Source organism: Danio rerio, chromosome 24 (genome assembly GCF_052040795.2).
Source record: "Danio rerio strain M-AB ecotype USA chromosome 24, GRCz13ab, whole genome shotgun sequence".
Classification (NCBI taxonomy): Eukaryota; Metazoa; Chordata; class Actinopteri; order Cypriniformes; family Danionidae; genus Danio; species Danio rerio.
This window is the reverse complement of record NC_141044.1, coordinates 43,823,343-43,844,612: the sequence shown is the minus strand read 5'-3', so window position 1 is coordinate 43,844,612 and position 21,270 is coordinate 43,823,343. Positions and strand designations below refer to the sequence as shown.

The following is a 21,270-nucleotide window of genomic DNA, read 5'->3' as shown; positions in this document are numbered from 1 at the left end:
GTGTAAAAAACGGCCAATAGTATCTTGTTTTATCAACCCTCTGCCAGTGAGCGGCATCAAATTAAAAACTAATGAGAAGCGTCTTGAAGGAGGCGGGGCATGTCAGACTATATAGAGCATTTGATTAGTTATGATGTGATGAGAAACTGTAGCACGAGATGACATGAATAAAACTGTTGATCCATCTACACTGTAAAAAAAACTAATTTTACAGAAAATATCTCTACATTTTTTACAGTATTTTTTTTTTTGTCATTTCACATTATATTCAAAACTTAGTAAAATGACAAACAATCTCTCTAAATTAACAGTTTGACTTTCATTTTAGGTACTTTATCATTAAGACAAATTACTGACATTTTTATTTTTTATACAGGGATATTACAGTATTATTTATACAATATTTTTTCTGTTATTTTAAATTATATTCAAAAGTTCGTAAAAATAACAAACAATATCTGTAAATTAACAGCTTGACTGTTATTTTTTGTACTATATAATTATTTTTTTTTAAAATATATTTTATGCAATAAAATTGTCGTATTATTTACAGTGAAAAAATCTGTAGATTTATTATTTTTTGCACTTTATTTCAACAAAGAAATTTTACCGTAATTTTATGGTTTTTGTTTGGCAGGCTGTAGCTGCCAGTCATTTGACCTTTTTCAAATTCAAATACAGCAGCCCTAAATACAATGTGTGTGCAAGGCTGCTTCTGAGGTTAGACACACAGTAGTGAAGAGAATTGCAGATCTTTAATGTGGATCAGGCACGTGCACACATAGGGCTCAACCTGTGCAGTGCACATGCTCTTTTTAGCCTTGGATAGAAAGTGTCTTTCCAAAATGATCTTAAGTGCCCCTGTGACAAACGATCGAAAAAACGATGAATTTTGACACCCCTAATGTTTATATTTTTTATTTTGTTTGCATGCCCTTGTTTTATTGACCACAATAATTAGTTTTTATTTAAATTTAAATAAAACCATATAGTTTGACCAAAGTTGAATTATACTTGAGAAAACCTAAACATAATAGCTGTAACAAATGACAGAGATTTTTTAAAGTTTGTTGAAAGTGCAATTGTTTTTAGTGTATGGAGATCTGAGCACACAGTGGATGCTCTTCACAGATTCCTAGAATGCTCCATTGTGAGTGCATGTAACCTTTGTGTCTGATGATGAGGATGATGATGCAGACATTTACAAATGTTTTTTCAGCAATGCATGTTTGACCACCTGATGCTTTTAAGAGGAGTTGCCAGAGTGCAAAAGCTTTAAAAATGAATCCTGCACATGCACAACACAAAACATTATTACATCTTGCATTATGAATGATGATGGAAATGTTTATTTAGTGTCTATTAAGATTTTTTTTCACATTCATCATTCATTCATTCATTTTCCTTCGGCTTAGTCTCTGACCAATCAGAAGTTGCCACAGCGGAATGAACCGCCAACTATTATAGCATATGTTTTACACAGCTGCAACCGCAACCCAGTACCAAGAAACACCCACTCATCCACAAACGTGCCATCCTATTTTTATCACAACTAAGAACAAATATAATCATTATTATTAATTCATTAATTTGTTTATTTATCTATTATTGTATACTATATATATATATATATATATATATATATATATATATATATATATATTATTTTTTTTACATTATATTTCATTATATTTAACATATGTCTGCAATCATTTTGAAATTACGACCACAATTTTTTTGTGATGCACATCACATAATAGTGAAAATCATGGGATTCTTTAAATTATATTCTTGCATGATAGCAATGAAAATGTAATGTAAATAATGTCATATTTAAAAATCATTTGCATTAAATTAAGCACAGTCGCCACAGAGGAATGAACCACCAACTAGGGTTGGGTCAATAGACGATGCCATCATCCATCGCCAATAGCCGATAGACTTCATGATGCTTAGCCAGCATCGCAATTCTCCACCCTGCCCCCGTCGCACCAGCAACCTACTGGCAAATAACACACACTCAGGCCCCGTTTACACTAATACGTCTTAGTTTTAAAATGGCATTTAGAGCGAAAATGATCCACGTCCACACTGAGGTTTCACCAAGCATTTCCTTCAACACTATACCGCTGAAATCGCACATCACTTGACAACATAAACACACACACACACACAAACTCTATCATGCACTGCAGTGTATGAGCACGTCTTGAGCTGTAGCAGTCAGTATAGGGTGCTCTGAGCACAAAACCCCAGAGAGCAGTGCACGTCGGACAGTTTATCAAGGATGTCCCGCTGGATGGCGTCTCACTATAGTTGTTAAAGGTGATATTTAATTAATCTCATTTCCCTCTGGTGACTCGTTTGTCTTTTGAATCTATCAGGTAGCGTGTCACAGCATCAGTACACTGCTTCAGTCTTTTGCTTTGACACTTGTACTTAGTCATGTTAGTGTAAACCTCAGATACTGTTGGTTGGTTGCTGTTGGTTGTGCACCTATTTACCAACCAAGTTTATAGACGCCATTATAACGACACAGATTCAATTCAATTCAACTTTATTTGTACAGCGCTTTTACAATGTAGATTGTGTCAAAGCAGCTTCACATAAATGGTCATAGTAACTGGAACAGTGTAGTTCAGTTTTTAGTGTTTAAGTTCAGTTCAGTTTAGCTCAGTTCAGTGTGATTTAATCATTACTGAGAGTTCAAACACTGAAGAGCCAATTCATCTATGCGTAGCTCTACCAATCCTGAACCATGCGAGCCAGTGGCGACAGCGGAGAGGGAAAAAAAAACTTCACCTGATGGGAGTGAAGAAAAAAAACCTTGTGAGAACCAGACTCAGTTTGGCAAGACCATTTTAATTTCTCCGCTGGCCAAAAGTCTTGTGCAGAGCTTCAGTCACCGCGGTGGATCACTCTGCCTATTCATGCCAGAGTCTTGAGGAAAAAGTGATTGACAGGTGGTCATGTGTGTGTAACTTATCTTTATTTATGATTTGGTTATAGATAAAACAATGACCATGAGGGTCAGGGAGTTCAAACGGTAGGCTACAAATAATTAATTCGTTATGAATTAATTAATTATTCATGAACCGCCACCTATGATGACGATGCCATCGTCCATCGTGATGTTTCACCTACTAACTTGAGTTAAACCCTACCATCAACTATTCCAGCATATGTTTTACCCCCAGTACTGGGAAGCACACATACACTCTCATTTACACACACACACTCTACACTACGACCAATTTAGTTAATCAATTCCCCTATAGCGTATGTGTTTGGACTGTGGGGGAAATCAAAGCCATATCCAGAGGGAACCCAGAGGAAACCCACGCCAACACGAGCAGACCATGCAAACTCCACACAGAAACGCCAACTGACTGATCTGGGACTCAAACTAGTGACCTTCTTGCTGTGATGCCACAGTGCTAACCACTAAGCCACCATGCCACCTATTGTTATTATTATTATTATTATTATTATTATTATTATTATCATTTTTATTATTATTATTATTATTATTATTATTATTATCATCATTATTATTATTATCATTATTATCATTATTATCATTATTATTATTATTATTATTATTATTATTATTATTATTATTATTATTATTTAAGCACAGTTCATTTAAGCACAGTTTATATATCTATAGATCACAGTATATACTGTATAATGTGTGTGTGTGTGTGTGTGTGTGTTTATATATTATATTAATGCAACAATATAGCCATGTCATATTATTAGCAGCTGTTTTGCATTACAAATGAAGCACATTTCCCCCAAAATCTTTATTACAATAATGTGTCTGGATACTTTAATGTTGTACTTTTCTTTAATGGCCATTATTTTTAGTAATGCTTCATAAAGATTATCAGCTATAGTACACAAACAAGCCCATAAAACAAAATATTTCCACAACAGATTAATAAACTAACTTGAAATGAATACTGTCAGAATTTAAGCGATCTTCCATTATTTTAATATAAGGGAATGAGGTTTTTAATGAGAATCCTGCATTACAGTAATGAGAATTGTCTCCAAAATAATGCCGTATAGAAAGAAATCCTCTATCGTCCTGACAGATTCTGACCCACACTGGGTCATTTATAACATTACAGCTGCCACAAATAGTCATTATAGCTTCAGATTTTCATGATGAAATGTCTGGAATCTACATGCGTCCCGTCGCCCTCTGCACACACACACACACACACACACACACATGCAGTCAATATGAAACATGAATCATACATGGGTTAAGTTACACGGATGATGTGCATTACGCAGTCTGTGCATTACACTAATGGCTCGCAGCGTTTTTTCCTCCAAAGATAGCATTAGAGCGGGACGGAGCCTAGATTCACCCCAGCAATGGAGATTCCCCAAATTGCAGAGTAACCTTCGCAGCCTTATAAAGGTGATTGATAGGAGCACAGATACAAATCTTTAATGCCGGAGACTAGCGTTAACCTCTTTTGCTGGAGTTCAGCGCGGTGAAACGCTGGACAGATGAGGGTTCAAGGACAGTTTAAAGCAGCAGCTGTGTGTTTGAATTGTCTCGAGGAGATTTTACACAGACGTCTGCCTCATATTTCATATATCCATCAGCAGATAATAAGACATTATAGCATGCATGGAGAAATTAAAGATGAACTGTGTTTTAAATTAACCGTAGAAATTTATTAATCTAGATTCTCTCTAGATAATGTCATGAAAAGCGCATGAGTGAAATAATAATAAATAACTAATGATAATAACGTCTCCCCGTGTTAGTGTGGGTTTCCTCCGGGTGCTTCAGTTTCCCCCACAGTCCAAACACATGCGCTATAGGGAAAATGATAAACTAAATTGGCCATTTTGTATGAGTGTGAATGAGTGTGTATGGGTGTTTTCCAGTGCTGAGTTGCGGCTGGAAGGACATCTGTTGCATAAAATCATATGCTGGAATAGTTGGCAGTTCATTGCACTGTGGTGACCTCTGAAATAAAGACTAATCTGAAGAAAAATAAACGAATAATAATAATAATAATAATAATAATAATAATAATAATAATAATAATAATAATAAATAACATCCATTGATGTATTTAAGAAAAAGTAAGGACATTTTATTAATGCCTTGGATTTAAAATTACATTTATATTTACAGTTTAAATTTTTTTAAAGTAGAATCAAATTAACCTTATGAGTCATTTTTACTTAAATTAAAAACTGAAAATAGAAACATGATTAACTTTGTTTATTAAATTATATTCAACACATATTTAGCATGTTTTCATGACTTACTGATCATAAATATTTACTGTGTAAGGCATATAAATAAAATAAAATAATATTATAATACTGTAAATATAATAATATAAAAATATTCACCAATAATTTTTATTATTCTTAAAAATATAAAATAAAATAACAATAGTCACCAATAATATTATTGTTAAATATATAATAATAATAATAAAAAAATAACAATATTCGCCAATAATAATAATAATAATAATAATAATTATTATTATTATAATTATTATTATTATTATTATTATTATTATTATTATTATTATTATTATTATTATTGGTGATTGCTTAATTATTATTAACATGCCTAAGACCATTAAACACCATTGTGTGAAGGGTTTATTGAACACAAAAGAAGATATCCTGAAAAATGCTGAAAACAACTATTTATTTATTTTAATTTGATTTTCCTAAAATAAAAGTCGATGGTTACAGGTTTCCATCATTCTTTAAAATATCTTCTTTTGTGTTTAACAAAAGAAAAAAAACAACAAAGGGTTTACAACACCTTGAGGTAGAGTAAATGGTAAGTTAATAAAAATTTTGGGTGAACTATCCCTTTAAGACTTTCATACTTTCATTTTATTTTCAGCTTAGTCCCTTTATTAATCTAGGGTTGCCCCAGCGGAATGAATCGCCAACTTACCCAGCATATGTTTTTTGCAGCAGATGCCCTTACGCTGCATCCCATCATTGGGAAACCCATACACACTCATTCACACACACATTTTACACAATGGTCAATTTTTAGCAAACCCAATTCACCTGTACCAATGCACCACAAGTCCACCTGTATCTCTGGACTTGTAGGGGAAACCGGAGCACCCGGAGGACCACGCCAACACTGGGAGAACATCCAAACTCCACACAGAAATGCCAACTGACAAAATAAAAAATATAAAATACTAAATTTCTTCCAAAGTATTTGTTTCTCCTACTGTATTAGTAAATAGTAACAGGTTTCCATCATTCTTTAATCTATTTTCTGTTAAGAGAAACTACTTAAGAAGAGTAAATAGTGAGCAAATGTCAATTTTTGGGTGAACTATGCCTTGAAGACTCTGCACAGATAGGGTTGTTTTTCTACTATGTAAGTCAATGGTTACAGGTTTCCGGTATTCTTCAAAATATCTTCTTTTGTGTTCAACAGAAGAAAGAAAAGTCATAAAGGTTTACAACTACTTAAGTAAATAGTAAATAGTGGGTGAATTTAATTTTTTGGGTGAGCTATCCCTTTAAGAATCTGGACAAAATAAAAATACTTCTATAATATTTGTTTTTCCTACTATGGAAGTCAATGGTTACAGGTTTCCACCATTTTTCTTAATATCTTCTTTTGTGGTTAACAGAAGAAAAAAAAGGTTTACAACCACTTGAGGAAGAGTAAATAGTGAGTCAATTAAAATTTTTGTGGTGAACTATCCCTTTAAGACTGAACACAGGCCCGGATTGGCTAATCAGGAGGACTGAGAGAATTCCCAGTGGGCTGGTGTGTTTTTTTTTGGCGCTAGGCCCGGTTTCCCTAGCTGCTTGCACTCTCAGCAGTCACACTTTTTTAATTTATTTATTTATTTTACCACAATCTCACTCTTATTATTATTACTTAGTATTATTTTACCGCAGCTCCGCTCTTTTTATTTATTTTCTCGCAGCCCTGTGAGCAAATATAACATCATTGGTTGTCGCGGACGAAAGTGAAGAGGGTTGGAGAGTCGCGGAAGTGAAAGTGAACAAGGGGAGGAGGGCGGTTAAGGAAGGGGATCGGTAAAATGAGTTGCTGGATCAGATTTCAGGGGTGCCTGACATAACTTGACATAACTTGATCAGAAATCTAAAAAGCGGAGAAAAAGATTAAGCCATCATTTGAAAGTAATACTGTGGTCTTGCAAATACCACAGCCATATCACACTGCAGCCCAAGACCGGTTACTCACTGAAGCTAAGCAGGGCTGAGCCTGGTTAGTACCTGGATGGGAGACCACATGGGAACACTAGGTTGCTGTTGAAAGTGGTGTTAGTGAGACCAGCAGGGGGCGCTCAACCTGTGGTCTGTGAGTCCTAATGCCCCAGTAAAAGTGAAGGGGACACTACACTGTCAGTGCGTGCCGTCTTTCAGATGAGACGTTAAACCGAGGTCCTGACTCTCTGTGGTCATGAATAATCACATGGCACTTCTCGTAAAGAGCAGGGGTGTAACCCCGGTGTCAAGGCGATCATGGCCTCCCAATCATCCCTATCCACTGAAAAATCCAAGTGGATGCTGCACATTAGTGGTGGTGTGGAGAGACCCTCCACCCCTTATTATTGTAAAGCGCTTTGGGTGTATGACCATACACAATAAATGCGCTATATAAATACACATTACATTACATTACATTACATTACATTACAAATAACAGTGCAATACTTGTTTCTTTATTCCAAACGCATCAGAATAACAGTGCCATTGTGGTCCAGTGATCAGCATATTGCGTTACGACACCGCAGACCATGGTTCGAATGTTATCTGAGTAGTTCTTTGTTTTTTCCTTTTCAGTGTTAAGACATATAAGACTGTTTGGTGTACTTATATAGGTGTACATATTTTATTTTTTGTGTGACCACCGCTACAAAGGACTGGATATCTATAAAGAATTTTGCACAGAAAATATATTCAGATATTGCAGGAAAAGACATTGTGATGTTTTAAACCAAGCGTCACTAATCTCAGTCCTGGAGGGCCGGTGTCCTGCAGATTTTATCTCCAACCCTAATCAAACACACCTGAACAAGCTAATCAAGGTCTTACTAGGTATACTTAAAACACCCAGGCAGGTGTGTTAAGGCAAGCTGGAGCTAAACCCTGCAAGGACACCGGCCCTCCAGGACCGAGATTGCTGACCCCTGTTTTTAAGAATAGTGTTGGAGATTTAGCTACCCTTTAATCCTCTCATATTTATGAAAAACATTTAAAGTTCTAAAGCAGCTGTTTCCTTGAAAAAGACAAGAGAGTGTTATTAGAAACTGAATTGGAAATGATGTTATTTTAATATAGTCAGCCGTGTACTGAGATGGACCGGTCTAGAGCTTGAAACTCCAGGGGTGAAAAGAAGACTCACTCCGGCCCTGACTCAACACAACAACAAAAAAACACTTTCAAATGATTTGTTTTCCTACAATGGAAGTCAATAGTTACAGGTTTCCAGCATTCTTCAAAATATCTTCTTTGCTGTTCATTTTTAAAGGTTTACACCCACTCAAGTAATAGTAAATAGTGAGCAAATTTATTTTTTGGATGAACTATCCCTTTAAGACCCTGGTGTTTTTGAAGTGTGACTGACTACAGCAGGAAAGCTCTGCTAATCAATGAGCGGGGGCTTTACACCAGGGTTCACATTCCCTGGAGGATTCATTCAAAGCCCAGATTAGAGGCTGGCCATTCGCTAATGTGGGCTTTTTACCTCTGTGCGCATGGATAAAAACGCTCCAGCAACTAAACTTAGAGCGGCCTATAAATCCCTGGACGCCGCAGGTCATTTTCAGCAAAGAAGGTGGGCATGAAGGTTACTCATCAAGTGTCTTTTTTTTTGTGATGACACAAACAAACAACAACAATTGCACTGCGGTAGGTACACAGCTGTCCTTGGGGTCACTTTTTGACACCAAAAGGTCAAAGGTCACCATCTAATAAATTGCACAACAAGTGTTTCTGTGCTGGTTTGTTTACAGTTGTGAATTATTGGAGTGACTAGGCTAAACAGGTCAAGTGACTAGATTTAGTTTTAACAAGATGCCTAACTGGAAACGATGATCAGAATGTGCATTTGAAAAATATATTTCATTCATTTTCTTTTCGGCTTAGTCCCTTTATTAATCTGGGGTCGCCACAGTGGAATAAACCGCCAACTTATCCAGCACATGTTTTTACACAGTAGATGCCCTTCCAGCTGCAACCCATCACTGGGAAACATCCATACACACCCATTTACACACACACTATGGACAATTTGGCTCACCCTATTAATCTATACCACATGTCTTTAGACTAGTGGGGGAAAACGGAGCACACGGAGGAAACCCACATGAACACAGGGAGAACAAGCAAACTCCACAAAGAAAAGTTAACTGACCCAGCTGAAGCTCAAACCAGCGACCTTCTTGCTGTGAGGTGAACGTGCTACCCACTGCTCCACCGTGCAGCCAAAAATATATTTAAACAATTTTATTATTTTCTCATTTTATTAACTTAATTGAACAAAAACAGCAGAGGTTAAAATTCCATTTACAATTACAAACTATAATATATATATCAAGAAATTCTCTCAGGATACAACTTATTCTATTTAAGTTCTAGACAACACAATACTAATATTTTAACTTCAGAAGAGTTAAGAAAGCTATATTGCCTGAAATAATCCAGCATTTCGGCTACAACAAATGTAAACATTTGGTATTATGACAAATTATCTGCTAAATTAAATACTCTAAATGACAATATATTTATTAGAAATTTGGAAAAAACATTATCAGACCTTTATAGAATAAAATAGATATTTTTCTTAAACACATACCTAGGAAATCCATTCAGAGAAATGGAGATTTAAATATATATATATATATATATATATATATATATATATATATATATATATATATATATATATATATATATATATATATATATATATATATATATATATATACAGTTGAAGTTACAATTATTATTAGGAATATTAGCTTTTTTATTGGAAACATTAATTTTCTTTTTGGCGTACTCACTTTATTAATCCAGGGTTGCCACAGCAGAATGAACCACCAACTTATCCAGCATATGTTTTACACAGCAGATGCCCTTCCAGCTGCAACCCATCACTGGAAAGAATATTATTATTAATAATAATAATAATAATAATAATAATAATAATAATAATAATAATGAATGCAATATATTACAGAATTTCTTCAATATTTTGACAGATATTTTATAAATTAATATAGTTTTTTTCAGCGTAGTCTCAGTTTTTTATGTAGCTGTATGACATATAACTTACATATAATATTAATCTATGACATAATATTTAATGAATGTAGCTTTTTTTACTTGCTATTGAATGCCATTTACCATTGTCAATGCCATGTGTTTTAATATATTTTAATATTTTATAATAATAAATATATTGCATAATATAGTCCATATTTTCTACATAACAAAATTATATGTATATATATATATATATATATATATATATATATATATATATATATATATATATATATATATATATATATATATATATATATATATATATATATATATATATATACACATTGCTCATGCATCTGTAAGTGCACCCCTCACAAATCTATCTCTTATCAAATTTATATTTTAATAGGAGGCTTTACAATGTTGTATTTGTGCATATGCATTAGATTAGCCAGAACTGAAGCCAGATCTGGAGCTTATCTAACAAAATACCTTACAATAACAACCAAAAATCAGTACACGCAAATTTATATGCAAGAGAAAAATATTAAATAAACATTTTAAAAAGAGAAAGAATCAAGAGAAACAAAAATATAGAAAATTTAGATGAAATTCAGTTTGTTTTTGCAATGCCTAGCTTGAATGTAAATGTATTATCTTTCTCTTTAGGATTTTTGGTGACTAAACCATTATTTAAATAATCATCACTGTTAAATAAATGAGTTTTGTTCAAATGCACCAACATATATTATATATTAACTGAGAAATGGATATATTTTTCATCATAATAAAATACATACATTATTTATTTATTTTATTTTGTTTTTTTATTGTGCCCATTTATGACCCAAAAAGTAAAATGCACATCCTCTTAACACTTACACATTAATTACTCCAATTCTGTATTTTTCCCAGTATGTGAGCTTCTGTTGCTAATCCATTTTCAGCTCCGGGGGATGAAGAAAGATCTGCTGACAGCTTATACAACCTCGGCGACCCCCAGCAGCTGATAACTGTTTATCATGAGGTCAAACTAGCCGTGTGCGCAATGTAGACCCACAGCACGGCTAATGTATAGTTTCAGGCATGCGTTCGTCCTGTTAATGGCTTCGCTCTGTGCTGATCTAATGAGAGACGTGTTAAATTTGGCTCAGTGACAGACCAAACTCTCCCCTATTGTGCCGGAGCGCTTGGAGATCCAGCCTTTGACCAAATTATGTCAAAATGAAACATGGCCTGTCATTGATTTCATAATCGTGGAATAAAGTGGATGTTTTGAAGTCAAGCTGGGCTACAGAAGACACTGCGAAGGAAACAGCAGCGTAGTCAAGTGTGCGTCCACGCTGGGGACAAAAACTGTCTCAGATTGCTTAGATGAGAATAGATGAGGCCATAGGGCACTTGTCACAAATAAATTATGAGTGGCAAAACAAATAATGATTCCAAGGTCAGCGGCTGCCGCTACAGTCCAGCGCTACGATGACTGCAGCTCAAAATCAAGAGATCAGGGCTAATAAAACAGGCCTGACGCTGCTAACAGGACACGCTCAGGAAAGCTTTTCTCTAACAAACATTAATACACTCTGAAAAATGCACAAATTGGGTAAAATATATGGACAAACACAAATGTTGGGATAAATTTGGCCCTTAAATGGGTAAAAATGTCTGCTAAATTAAAAAATATGTAAATGTAACTCTAAAAAATATATCCAGCAATTGATTTGCTCCATATTTTACCCAAAATGTAAACAAATATTGGCACAAATACATTTTTTTCAATGCTACTATTGAAAATCAAGTAATAGTGTAAAACAATGATGTGTTGTATTAACTCAATGCTGGGTCAAATATGAACAAATAGCAATGTTGGGTAAAACTTGGTCCTTAAATGGATAAAAGTGTTTGTTAAATTCATAAATATGTAAATGTAATTCCAATAAAATATATACATGTCAATATTTTATTTAAAATTAGGTTGAAATGATGTTAAGAAGCACAAATATGTTATTGTTATATATTTTTTCTGAAATATCTCAGTTCTTTTTAATGTTACTATTCAAAACCAAGCAATAGATGAGAGGCTGTGTCATCCCGATTTTGGGTCAAATATCAGCGAATCCAGTGTTGGGTTAAATTTGGTCTTTAAATGAATAGAAGTGTCTGCTAAATAAACAAATATAATATGAAATGAAATGATGTTAATTACATTTCTAAAACATCATTATTTACACTCTTAATTCTGAAACATTTCAGCTTTTTTATGTTGAAAATCAAGTGATAGTTAAAGATGATGTGTTGTTTTAACTCAATGCTGGGTCTAATATGCACAAATACAATGTTGGGTTAAATTTGGTCCTTAAATGGATAAAAGTGTCTGCTAAATTAATAAATATGTAAATGTAATTCCACAAAAATTTACCCAGCAATTGGTTTTGTCCATAGTTTACCTGAAATTGGGTTGAAATGATGTTACGAAGCACAAATGATGTCAACAAATCCAGTATTGGGTTAAATTTGTTTTTTAAATAGATAGACGTGTCTGCTAAATAAATAAATATAAACATAAATGTGAGTCAAAAATGTATCCAGTGGTAGGTTTTGTCCATTTTTTAATCCAAAATCGGGTTAAAATAATGGATAAAAACATCTGCCAAATTACTAAAAATAACTGTAAATGTGAGTCATAAAATGTATCCAGCAGTTGGTTTTGTCCAAACTATACCCAAAGTTGCGTTGAAGTGATGTTTCAAGCATATTAACACTTTTTTTTTGTCTGAAACATCCCAGAATTATTTTTTTGAAATGTCACTATTTAAAATCAAATGATAGTTAAAAAAACAGTGTGTTGTGTTAACCAAATGCGGGGTCAAATATGGACAAATCCAATCTTGGGTTAAATTCAGTACTAAAATCGCTTTGAAAAATCTGCTAAATAAATAAATATAAATGTAATTCCAAAAAAGTGCTACATATTACTCAGAATTGGGTTGAAATTATGTTAATATCATTCTTACAATAATAGCAACACTTACATAATTTACGCTTTTTTCTGAAACATCTCAAAATTTAAATGTTAAAGGTTACTGTTCCCAAATCAAGTGTTAGTTAAATGGGTTGTGGGTTGTTATGGGTTGTATTAAGACAATGCTTGGTCAAATATGAGCAAACATAACATTTAGTTTATTTCTTAAACTAAATTGAATTTTAACCCAACTGTTGGGTAAGTCCATATGACAAAGCATTAGGTTAAAAAAGCACAGTTCATGTAAAGTTACTAATGTTTGTAAAACACTGGCACAAATACATTATCTATACACCACTGTTTTTTCTGAAACATTTTAATTGCACAGACATCTAACACAAATACTATTCAAAATCAAGTGAGAGTTAAACACACTTTAAGAATGCTGGGTTGTATTATGCACTTCTATTTTATTTTTGTTATTAAATGAAATTGTATTCAAACCCAACTGTTGGGTCTGTCCATATTTGACCGAGCATTCAATTCAAACAACCCAGTATTTTACTGTGGCTTTGACAGTTTTATCAAAGTTATGACGTTGCTATGATCACGTAATGGGAACGTTGGCGGAACGTTGTGTTTTGTTAGCTGGGTCAGCGTGTTTAGCATCGTATTAAGTGCCTTTAAGAGCTCCTGGCTGATCCAGTCTGGATCAATTCACACAGCAATGGTGTTTTTAATCACAGTGTCGAGTTGTCAGCCACAGCAAATCAGAACAGGCTGAAGCAAGATCCCCAGAGATCATACATCAAAAATCGACAATATGACAGACGACTCGCCGTTCATCATAATTAGGCTGATGTGGCATGAGAGATGATTCTGAACACGGGCCTTCTGAATAAATGCAAATCACTATCAAACCACGAGGAATTATCACAACATGCACTGATGCCTGTGTTACGAATCTACGATCACTTCCTCTGATTATCACACACACACACACACACACACACACACACACACACACACACAGCTTCCATCTATCATATCATGCAAATCACTTGTTTAAATACATAAATACAGTGCTTCCATGTCAATTTGTAATTGCATTATCATCATTATTTTAGCAAAGTATCACAATGTTTTAACATAATTGATATTATTTTAATTTATAGACTATTAAAATCTGAGAGAACAACTTCAACTATCACATAAATTAACCATTTGTATAAAACTAATGTATATTTATATAATCATACAAAAAAATAAGAGATTTAGCTATTATATATACCTGAATCGATCTGAATACATATCAAGTGATGCTGAAACATCTCAGATTTTGTTAAATGTTACTATTAATAATTAAGCAATAGTCTAAACATTAGGGGATGTATAAACCCAATTCTGGGCCAAATGTCAACATATCCAGTATTGGGTTAAATTTGGTCTTTAAATGGAGAGAAGCGTCTGCTATATAAATAAATATAAATATAAATGTGAGTCAAAAATGTATCCAGTGGTAGGTTTTGTCCCTATTGTGTTCAAACTTAGGTTGAAATAATGTTAAGGACATTTCTAAAACATCAGCACAAGTACATTTTTTATGATACTATTCAAAATTGAGTGATAGCCAAAAGATTATGTGTTGTATTAACCCAATGCTGGGTCAAATATGAACAAATACAACGTTGGGTTCAATTTTGTCCTTAAATGGACAAAAATGTCTGCTAAATTAATAAATATGTAAATGTAATTCCAAAAAATATATACTCTGCAATTGGTTTTGTCCATATTTTACCTAAAAATTGGGTTAAAATTATGTTAATCACAAATAAATTTTAAAAAATACATAAATACAGTGCTTCCACATCAATTTGTAATTGTATTATTGTCATTATTTCAACAAAATGTCACAATGTTTTAACATAATTGATATTATTTTAATTTATAGACTATTAGAATTTGAATCTACACTCAGAGAACAACTTCACATAAATTAACTAGCTGTACAAAACAAACATGTGTTTATTTTATAATACAAACAATGAAGAAATTAATTATCTACAGTTGAAGAATTATTTGCCCCCTTTGATTTTTTTTCTTCTTGTTTTTAAAATATTTACCAAATGATGTTTAACAGATTGAGGAAATGTTCACAGTGTGTCTGATAATATTTTTTCTTCTGGAGAAAGTCTTATTTGTTTTATTTCGGCTAGAATAAAAGCAGTTTTTAATTTTTTTAAACACCATTTTGAGGTCAATATTATTAGCCTCTTTAAGTTATATTTTTTCTCAATAGTCAACAGAACAAACCATCGTTATACAATAACTTGCCTAATTACCCTAACCTGCCTAGTTAACCTAACTAACATAGTTAAGTCTTTAAATGTCACTTTAAACTGCATAGGAGTGTCTTGAAAAATATCTAGTCTAATATTATTTACTGTCATCATGGTAAAGAGAAAATAAATCCATTATTAATAATGAGTTTTTAAAACTTATGTTTAGAAATGTGTTGAAAAAATCTGCTCTCAGTTAAACAGAAATTGGGGGAAAAAATAAACAAGCGATCTAATAATTCAGGGGGGCTAATAATTCTGACTTCAACTGAATCAATCTGAACACATATTAAGTGATGCTCTTAGACGCAAACAGGCCTTACATTTCAGTTTAGCTCATTTTGAAAAGATTCAATAATACATGTAATGCTAATTAATAGCTTAGAGAAGTCACCATAATTGTTAGTGATTGTGTTGTCATAGTGCTACTGTTGTTGTTGTTGAGGCGGTGTACTTCAGCATTTTACTTCACAATCTTAACTTCATCAATATCAAATAATGTTTACCCACCTGACTTACACTTTAGTCGAATTAAACATGTAAATGTGTGGCGTTTTAGACTTTTCGCCTCATATTTTGCTATCACCGTGTTTTCAGCACCTTGGACAAGAGCGCGAAGATTTCGCGCGCTGGTAAAATAAGGCGCGTTTTTGCGAGCGCGCAACCGACATTTCAGGAGCGCGTCCTCCTTTTACTTAAAACTGCTTGCTCACAGCGGGACGAGCTAAAATAAAGGGCTTTTTTTTTACAAGTTTAACTACTTTTAACTTAACAATACTTCAGTTAAAAGCTGCACACAAACAAGGAGAGGCTGAAAGAAGCAATCAGCGACAATCACACACACCTGTTCATATTCCTGTAAACCCCACGCGCGCACACACACATGCACGAGCGTTCAGAATAACAGATCTGAGATGTAATATGATTAAATAAACCCGCTTCGCATGTGTGTTGTATTAAAGTATAAAATAATTCACGATGAACAACGGGATACATGTTTAATAAACAGCGTCACAATGTAAATCTTTCATCAGTAGCTACTTATCTGCCTCGTTCAACCGTTACAAAATGTCGTTAATCAAAACCAGACGCTCAGGCGATCAACAATCATTTCAAGCGGAGGAAACGAGATTAATTAGCCTGTTTCCTTTCAAGTCTGGTTTGTTAATTCAATTACACGAACAAAAGGCATTCATAAAAGCAGAAATATCAAATATTCGCGATAGAAAATGAGTTAAACTGTCTGTCAAGCGAACATCCGTCTCAAGGTGGAATATATTAAGGTGGTCTACTTACATGTGAAACTTCGCGTGTGTTCAGCTTTCTCCGTGAAAGTGTTCACACATGATTTCCTCTGATCAACAGAAAGAGCCACAGGAAAGCCATCATAAAAATCCCGCAATCAAAAACAAGTTGCGCATTTAATGTTCCAAGTTCAGTCTGAAGTGAATCCAGGCGCAAAACACCATTAAATTCCGTCTTCACATCATCCCGAGCGTCTGTCTGTCCGGAAGGTGTGTCATTGATCCGCAATTCCCGAAGATAAGCGGAAAAGCAGACTCCAGTGCACATGAAGTTGCGTCTGTAAAGAAGCGGATCCCCGTCTGAACTGATCTGAGAGCAGCAGAGAGCCGCTGGTTCAGATGTTCCGCCTCCTCCACGAACACCATCTGGCTCAGACCGCTTTAAAACACTGTTTGTTTGACGGAAAAGTCACAGAAAAAGTGCTGAATAGAGTGCATTATGTTATGTCATGTTGTTTAGGTGTTGTTATGCAGGCTGGACCATTTTTCCTCCATGTGCGAATGACTATATTGTGAGTTGTGTTAAAATGTGTGTTTATATTGTTTTTTGTCCATTGTATTAGATATTTTATATTATTATATAATATGTATGTGTATTTGTATTTATTATGGCAATAATATAATATAATATAATATAATATAATATAATATAATATAATATAATATAATATAATAGTACAATTATAATATAATTATAATATAATAATACAGCAATAAAAACAATACCAATAATAATAATATTTAGTATTACTATTGTTATAGCTTAAATATACATATACATATGCGCGCGCGAATGCACGCACGCACGCACGCACACACACACACGCACACGCACACACGCACATATATAAAAGAGAGAAAGAAAGAGAGAATAATAATAATAATTATTATTATTATTATTATTATTATTATTATTATTAAGTAAATGCATGTTTTAGCTCATATATATATGAACTGGAGATTATGATGATTGTCGAAATCTTAAATAAACGTGTGTGTATCTATTTATAAAGTTTGTTCACCTGACCGGAGTGGGAATGATGTGGAATATGAGCTTATATCTCCATCTGTTGGTCAGAGAAAATCTCGCAGGACAAGAGCCTTGCTAATAATCTTAATTATGCATTTAATAATTTAAGTAATTGTTTAAATACGTATATTACTAATTATTTTAGTCATATGCTACATTATACTCGTACAGATTTAAGTTAACTTAAAAAATATATATATATATTTTACTCAATTTCTTACCAAAAAATAAAGCCTTAAGGTAAAGTTTCTACTTGAAAATCGTTAAAAACAATCTATAGTATTTTAATATTCGTGTTCCTCATATACTTTGTTAAACAAAATATAAATGAGGAACATGAATATTAAAATGCTATTGAAAATAAAACTAAATAAAGTTGCTTCTTTTAACATTACATACAATGTTTTTTTTGTCTTATTTTAAATAATTTAACATAATTTTGAAATATTGTGTGCTAGATTGGATTGCATTTTATTAAATATAAACTAAATATAAACAAATTAGGCTGAATGTGTTTTTTTTTGTGATTTTTCTTTTATCATTATTTTTCCTTATCTTTTCCATTGTTTGTATGGAGGCCGAAACCTGGAAAAAAAAACTTTAATTAATAAATATGCAAATTTAACAATTAATTAATTATTTAATCCAAAAATACCTGCATGAATACAACAATAAATACATATGCAAATAAACATATACATATATTTAAAAAACAGAAATTACTGCATGAATAAATATATAAATAGTGCAGGCAGATTAATAATTACACATTGGGGGAAATAAGAAAATGCTAAACTTAAAGTAGATTTTTCTCTCCTTTCACACCGCATAATTATTTAAAAAATATAATTATTTATGCATGAATTTGTAGATTTTTATTTAAAAAATTAAAATGTATTTGCATATTTTTTTATTGTTTCATTTATGCAGGATTTTTAGTATTTATTTATTTATTTACTTACATATTTATTTATTTATTGTTTTATTTATGCAGGAATTTTTATATTTATTTATTTATTTCCATATTTCTTTATTGTTTTATTTATGCAGGAATTTGTGTATTTATTTATTCATTTATTTGTTGGCAAATTTATTTATTATTTTACTTATGCAATAATTTGTGTATTTATTTATTTGCTTATTTATTTATTGTTTTATTTATGCTGGAATTTGTATAGTTATTTATTTATTTGTTTGTTTGTTTGTTTATTTTTTTGTTTTATTTATGCAGGAATTTGTGTATTCATTTATTCATTTATTTGCATATGTATTTATTATTTTACTTATGCAGGAGTTTGTGTATTTATTTATTAATTTATTTGCATATTAATTTATTGTTTTATTTATGTAGGAATTTTTATATTTATTTATTCATTTGTTTATTTGTGTATTTATTTATTGTTTTATTTTAGGCAGGAATTTGTATGTTTATTTATTTATTTATTTATTTATTTATTTATTTATTTTAGTTGTGTATTTATTTATTGTTTTATTTATGCAGGAATTTGTATATTTATTTATTAAATTATTTTGCGTATTTATTTATTTGTTGTTTATTTATGCCGGAATTTGTGCATATATTAATTAATTTATTTGGGTATTTATTTATTTATTGTTTTATTTATGCAGGAATTTTAGTCTTTATTTATTCATTTATTTGCATATTTATTTATTTATTGTTTTATTTATGCAGGAATTTTATATTTATTTATTCATTTATTTGTGTATTTATTTATTGTTTTATTTATGCAGGAATTTTATATTTATTTATTCATTTATTTGTGTATTTATTTATTGTTTTATTTATGCAGGAATTTTTATATTTATTTATTCATTTGTTTGTTTGCGCATTTATTTATTGTTTTATTTAATGCAGGAATTTTTATAATTATTTATTTATTTGTTTATTTCCGTATTTCTTTATTGTTTTATTTATGCAGGAATTTGTGTATTTATTTATTTATTTATTTGTTTATTGGCATATTTATTTATTATTTTACTTATGCAAAAATTTGTGTATTTATTTATTTGCTTATTTATTTATTGTTTTATTTATGCTGGAATTTGTATAGCTATTTATTTATTTGTTTGTTTGTTTATTTTTTTTTTATTCATGCAGGAATTTGTGTATTCATTTATTCATTTATTTGCACATGTATTTATTATTTTACTTATACAGGAGTTTGTGTATTTATTTATTAATTTATTTGCATATTTATTTATTGTTTTATTTATGCGGGAATTTTTATATTTATTTATTCATTTGTTTATTTGTGTATTTATTTATTGTTTTTATTTATGCAAGAATTTGTATATTTATTTATTTGTTTATTTGTGTATTTATTTATTGTTTTATTTATGCAGGAGTTTGTATATTTATTTATTCATTTATTTGCGTATTTATTTATTTATTGTTTTATTTATGCCGGAATTTGTGCATATATTTATTAATTTATTTGCGCATTTATTTATTTATTGTTTTATTTCTGCAAGAATTTGTGTATTTATTTATTAATTTATTTGCGTATTTATATATTCATTGTTTTATTTATGCAGTAATTTGTGTATTTAAGTATTAAATTATTTGCGTATTTATTTATTGCTTTTGAGGTTTCGTCCTCCGTATTAATATGTAAAAACAAATTAGCCTAACTTACAATAAATCTTGTCTTTGGTTTTGTAAAAGGCGTTTTGTACGGAAATGTCTATGTATTTTAAATATTATCACTAGTTTATTTTTTATAATTAATGATCGCTGTGCGCATTTTGGCGTATATTTATTCGTATTTTATTAGCGCGCGCCGGCTGGCGGCTCTTCTTGGCGTGACGGAAGTGGCGTCACGGCGTCAACATGTAAGATGGCGACGCATCACAGGCAGAATGCAGCGGGGCGCAGGAAAGTGCAGGTAACTCTTTGACTCTTTCGTGTTTTCTGGTAATGTGCGTGTGTATTTTTCGTGATGATGTTAATGTTTATACTGCTGAAAGATGTGTGACTGTTGTTTTAACCGCGTTGTGAGTGTGTGTTTGGCGCAGAGTGATCTGGAGGTCAGGCGGTGTCTCAAACAAATCTACTGTACTGCCTTTCTGACTGTACATTAGGGGCGTTTTTGAGGCAGGTGTCCGAAAATGCTGTATATTTAGTTTGTATGGACGTATTAATGCATCATATGATACTATAAGCAGGCCTTGACGGTGTTTACATGATCACAATAGGCTGCAGATTAAATATTCGCCGGTTTTCCTCAGATGTTGAGCTGTAATTGGTCATTTCGCGTTTCTGGTTGATGACAGTCTTCATTTAATGCTTAAACTCATTCATATCCACACAAATATTACCTGTATAGTCGTAGCATGTTG

General features: G+C 32.0%; 3 protein-coding genes across 6 annotated transcripts in view; 1 reads left to right on the top strand and 2 right to left on the bottom strand.

Moving 5' to 3' along the window:
* Positions 1-17,187, bottom strand: part of scn5lab (sodium channel, voltage gated, type V-like, alpha b) — a 251,401-nt gene extending 234,214 nt beyond the window's left edge. For all 3 annotated transcript variants that reach the window (XM_087308804.1, XM_087308807.1, XM_087308803.1), the window contains exon 1: positions 16,873-17,187. The gene's annotated coding sequence lies outside the window, so the exon portion shown is untranslated. The remainder of the gene's footprint in view (positions 1-16,872) is intronic.
* The window catches only part of katnip (katanin interacting protein), a 1,410,884-nt gene that overhangs the window by 8,232 nt on the left and 1,381,382 nt on the right, over positions 1-21,270 (bottom strand). The gene's annotated exons all lie outside the window — the stretch shown is intronic.
* wdr48a (WD repeat domain 48a) overlaps positions 20,738-21,270 on the top strand; it is a 28,312-nt gene continuing 27,779 nt past the window's right edge. Inside the window, 1 exon segment of one of the 2 annotated variants that reach the window (NM_001423795.2) lies at positions 20,738-20,816. In NM_001423795.2, the coding sequence (NP_001410724.1) occupies positions 20,769-20,816 (48 nt within the window). In that variant the 5' untranslated portion in view covers positions 20,738-20,768. 2 annotated transcript variants of the gene reach the window in all.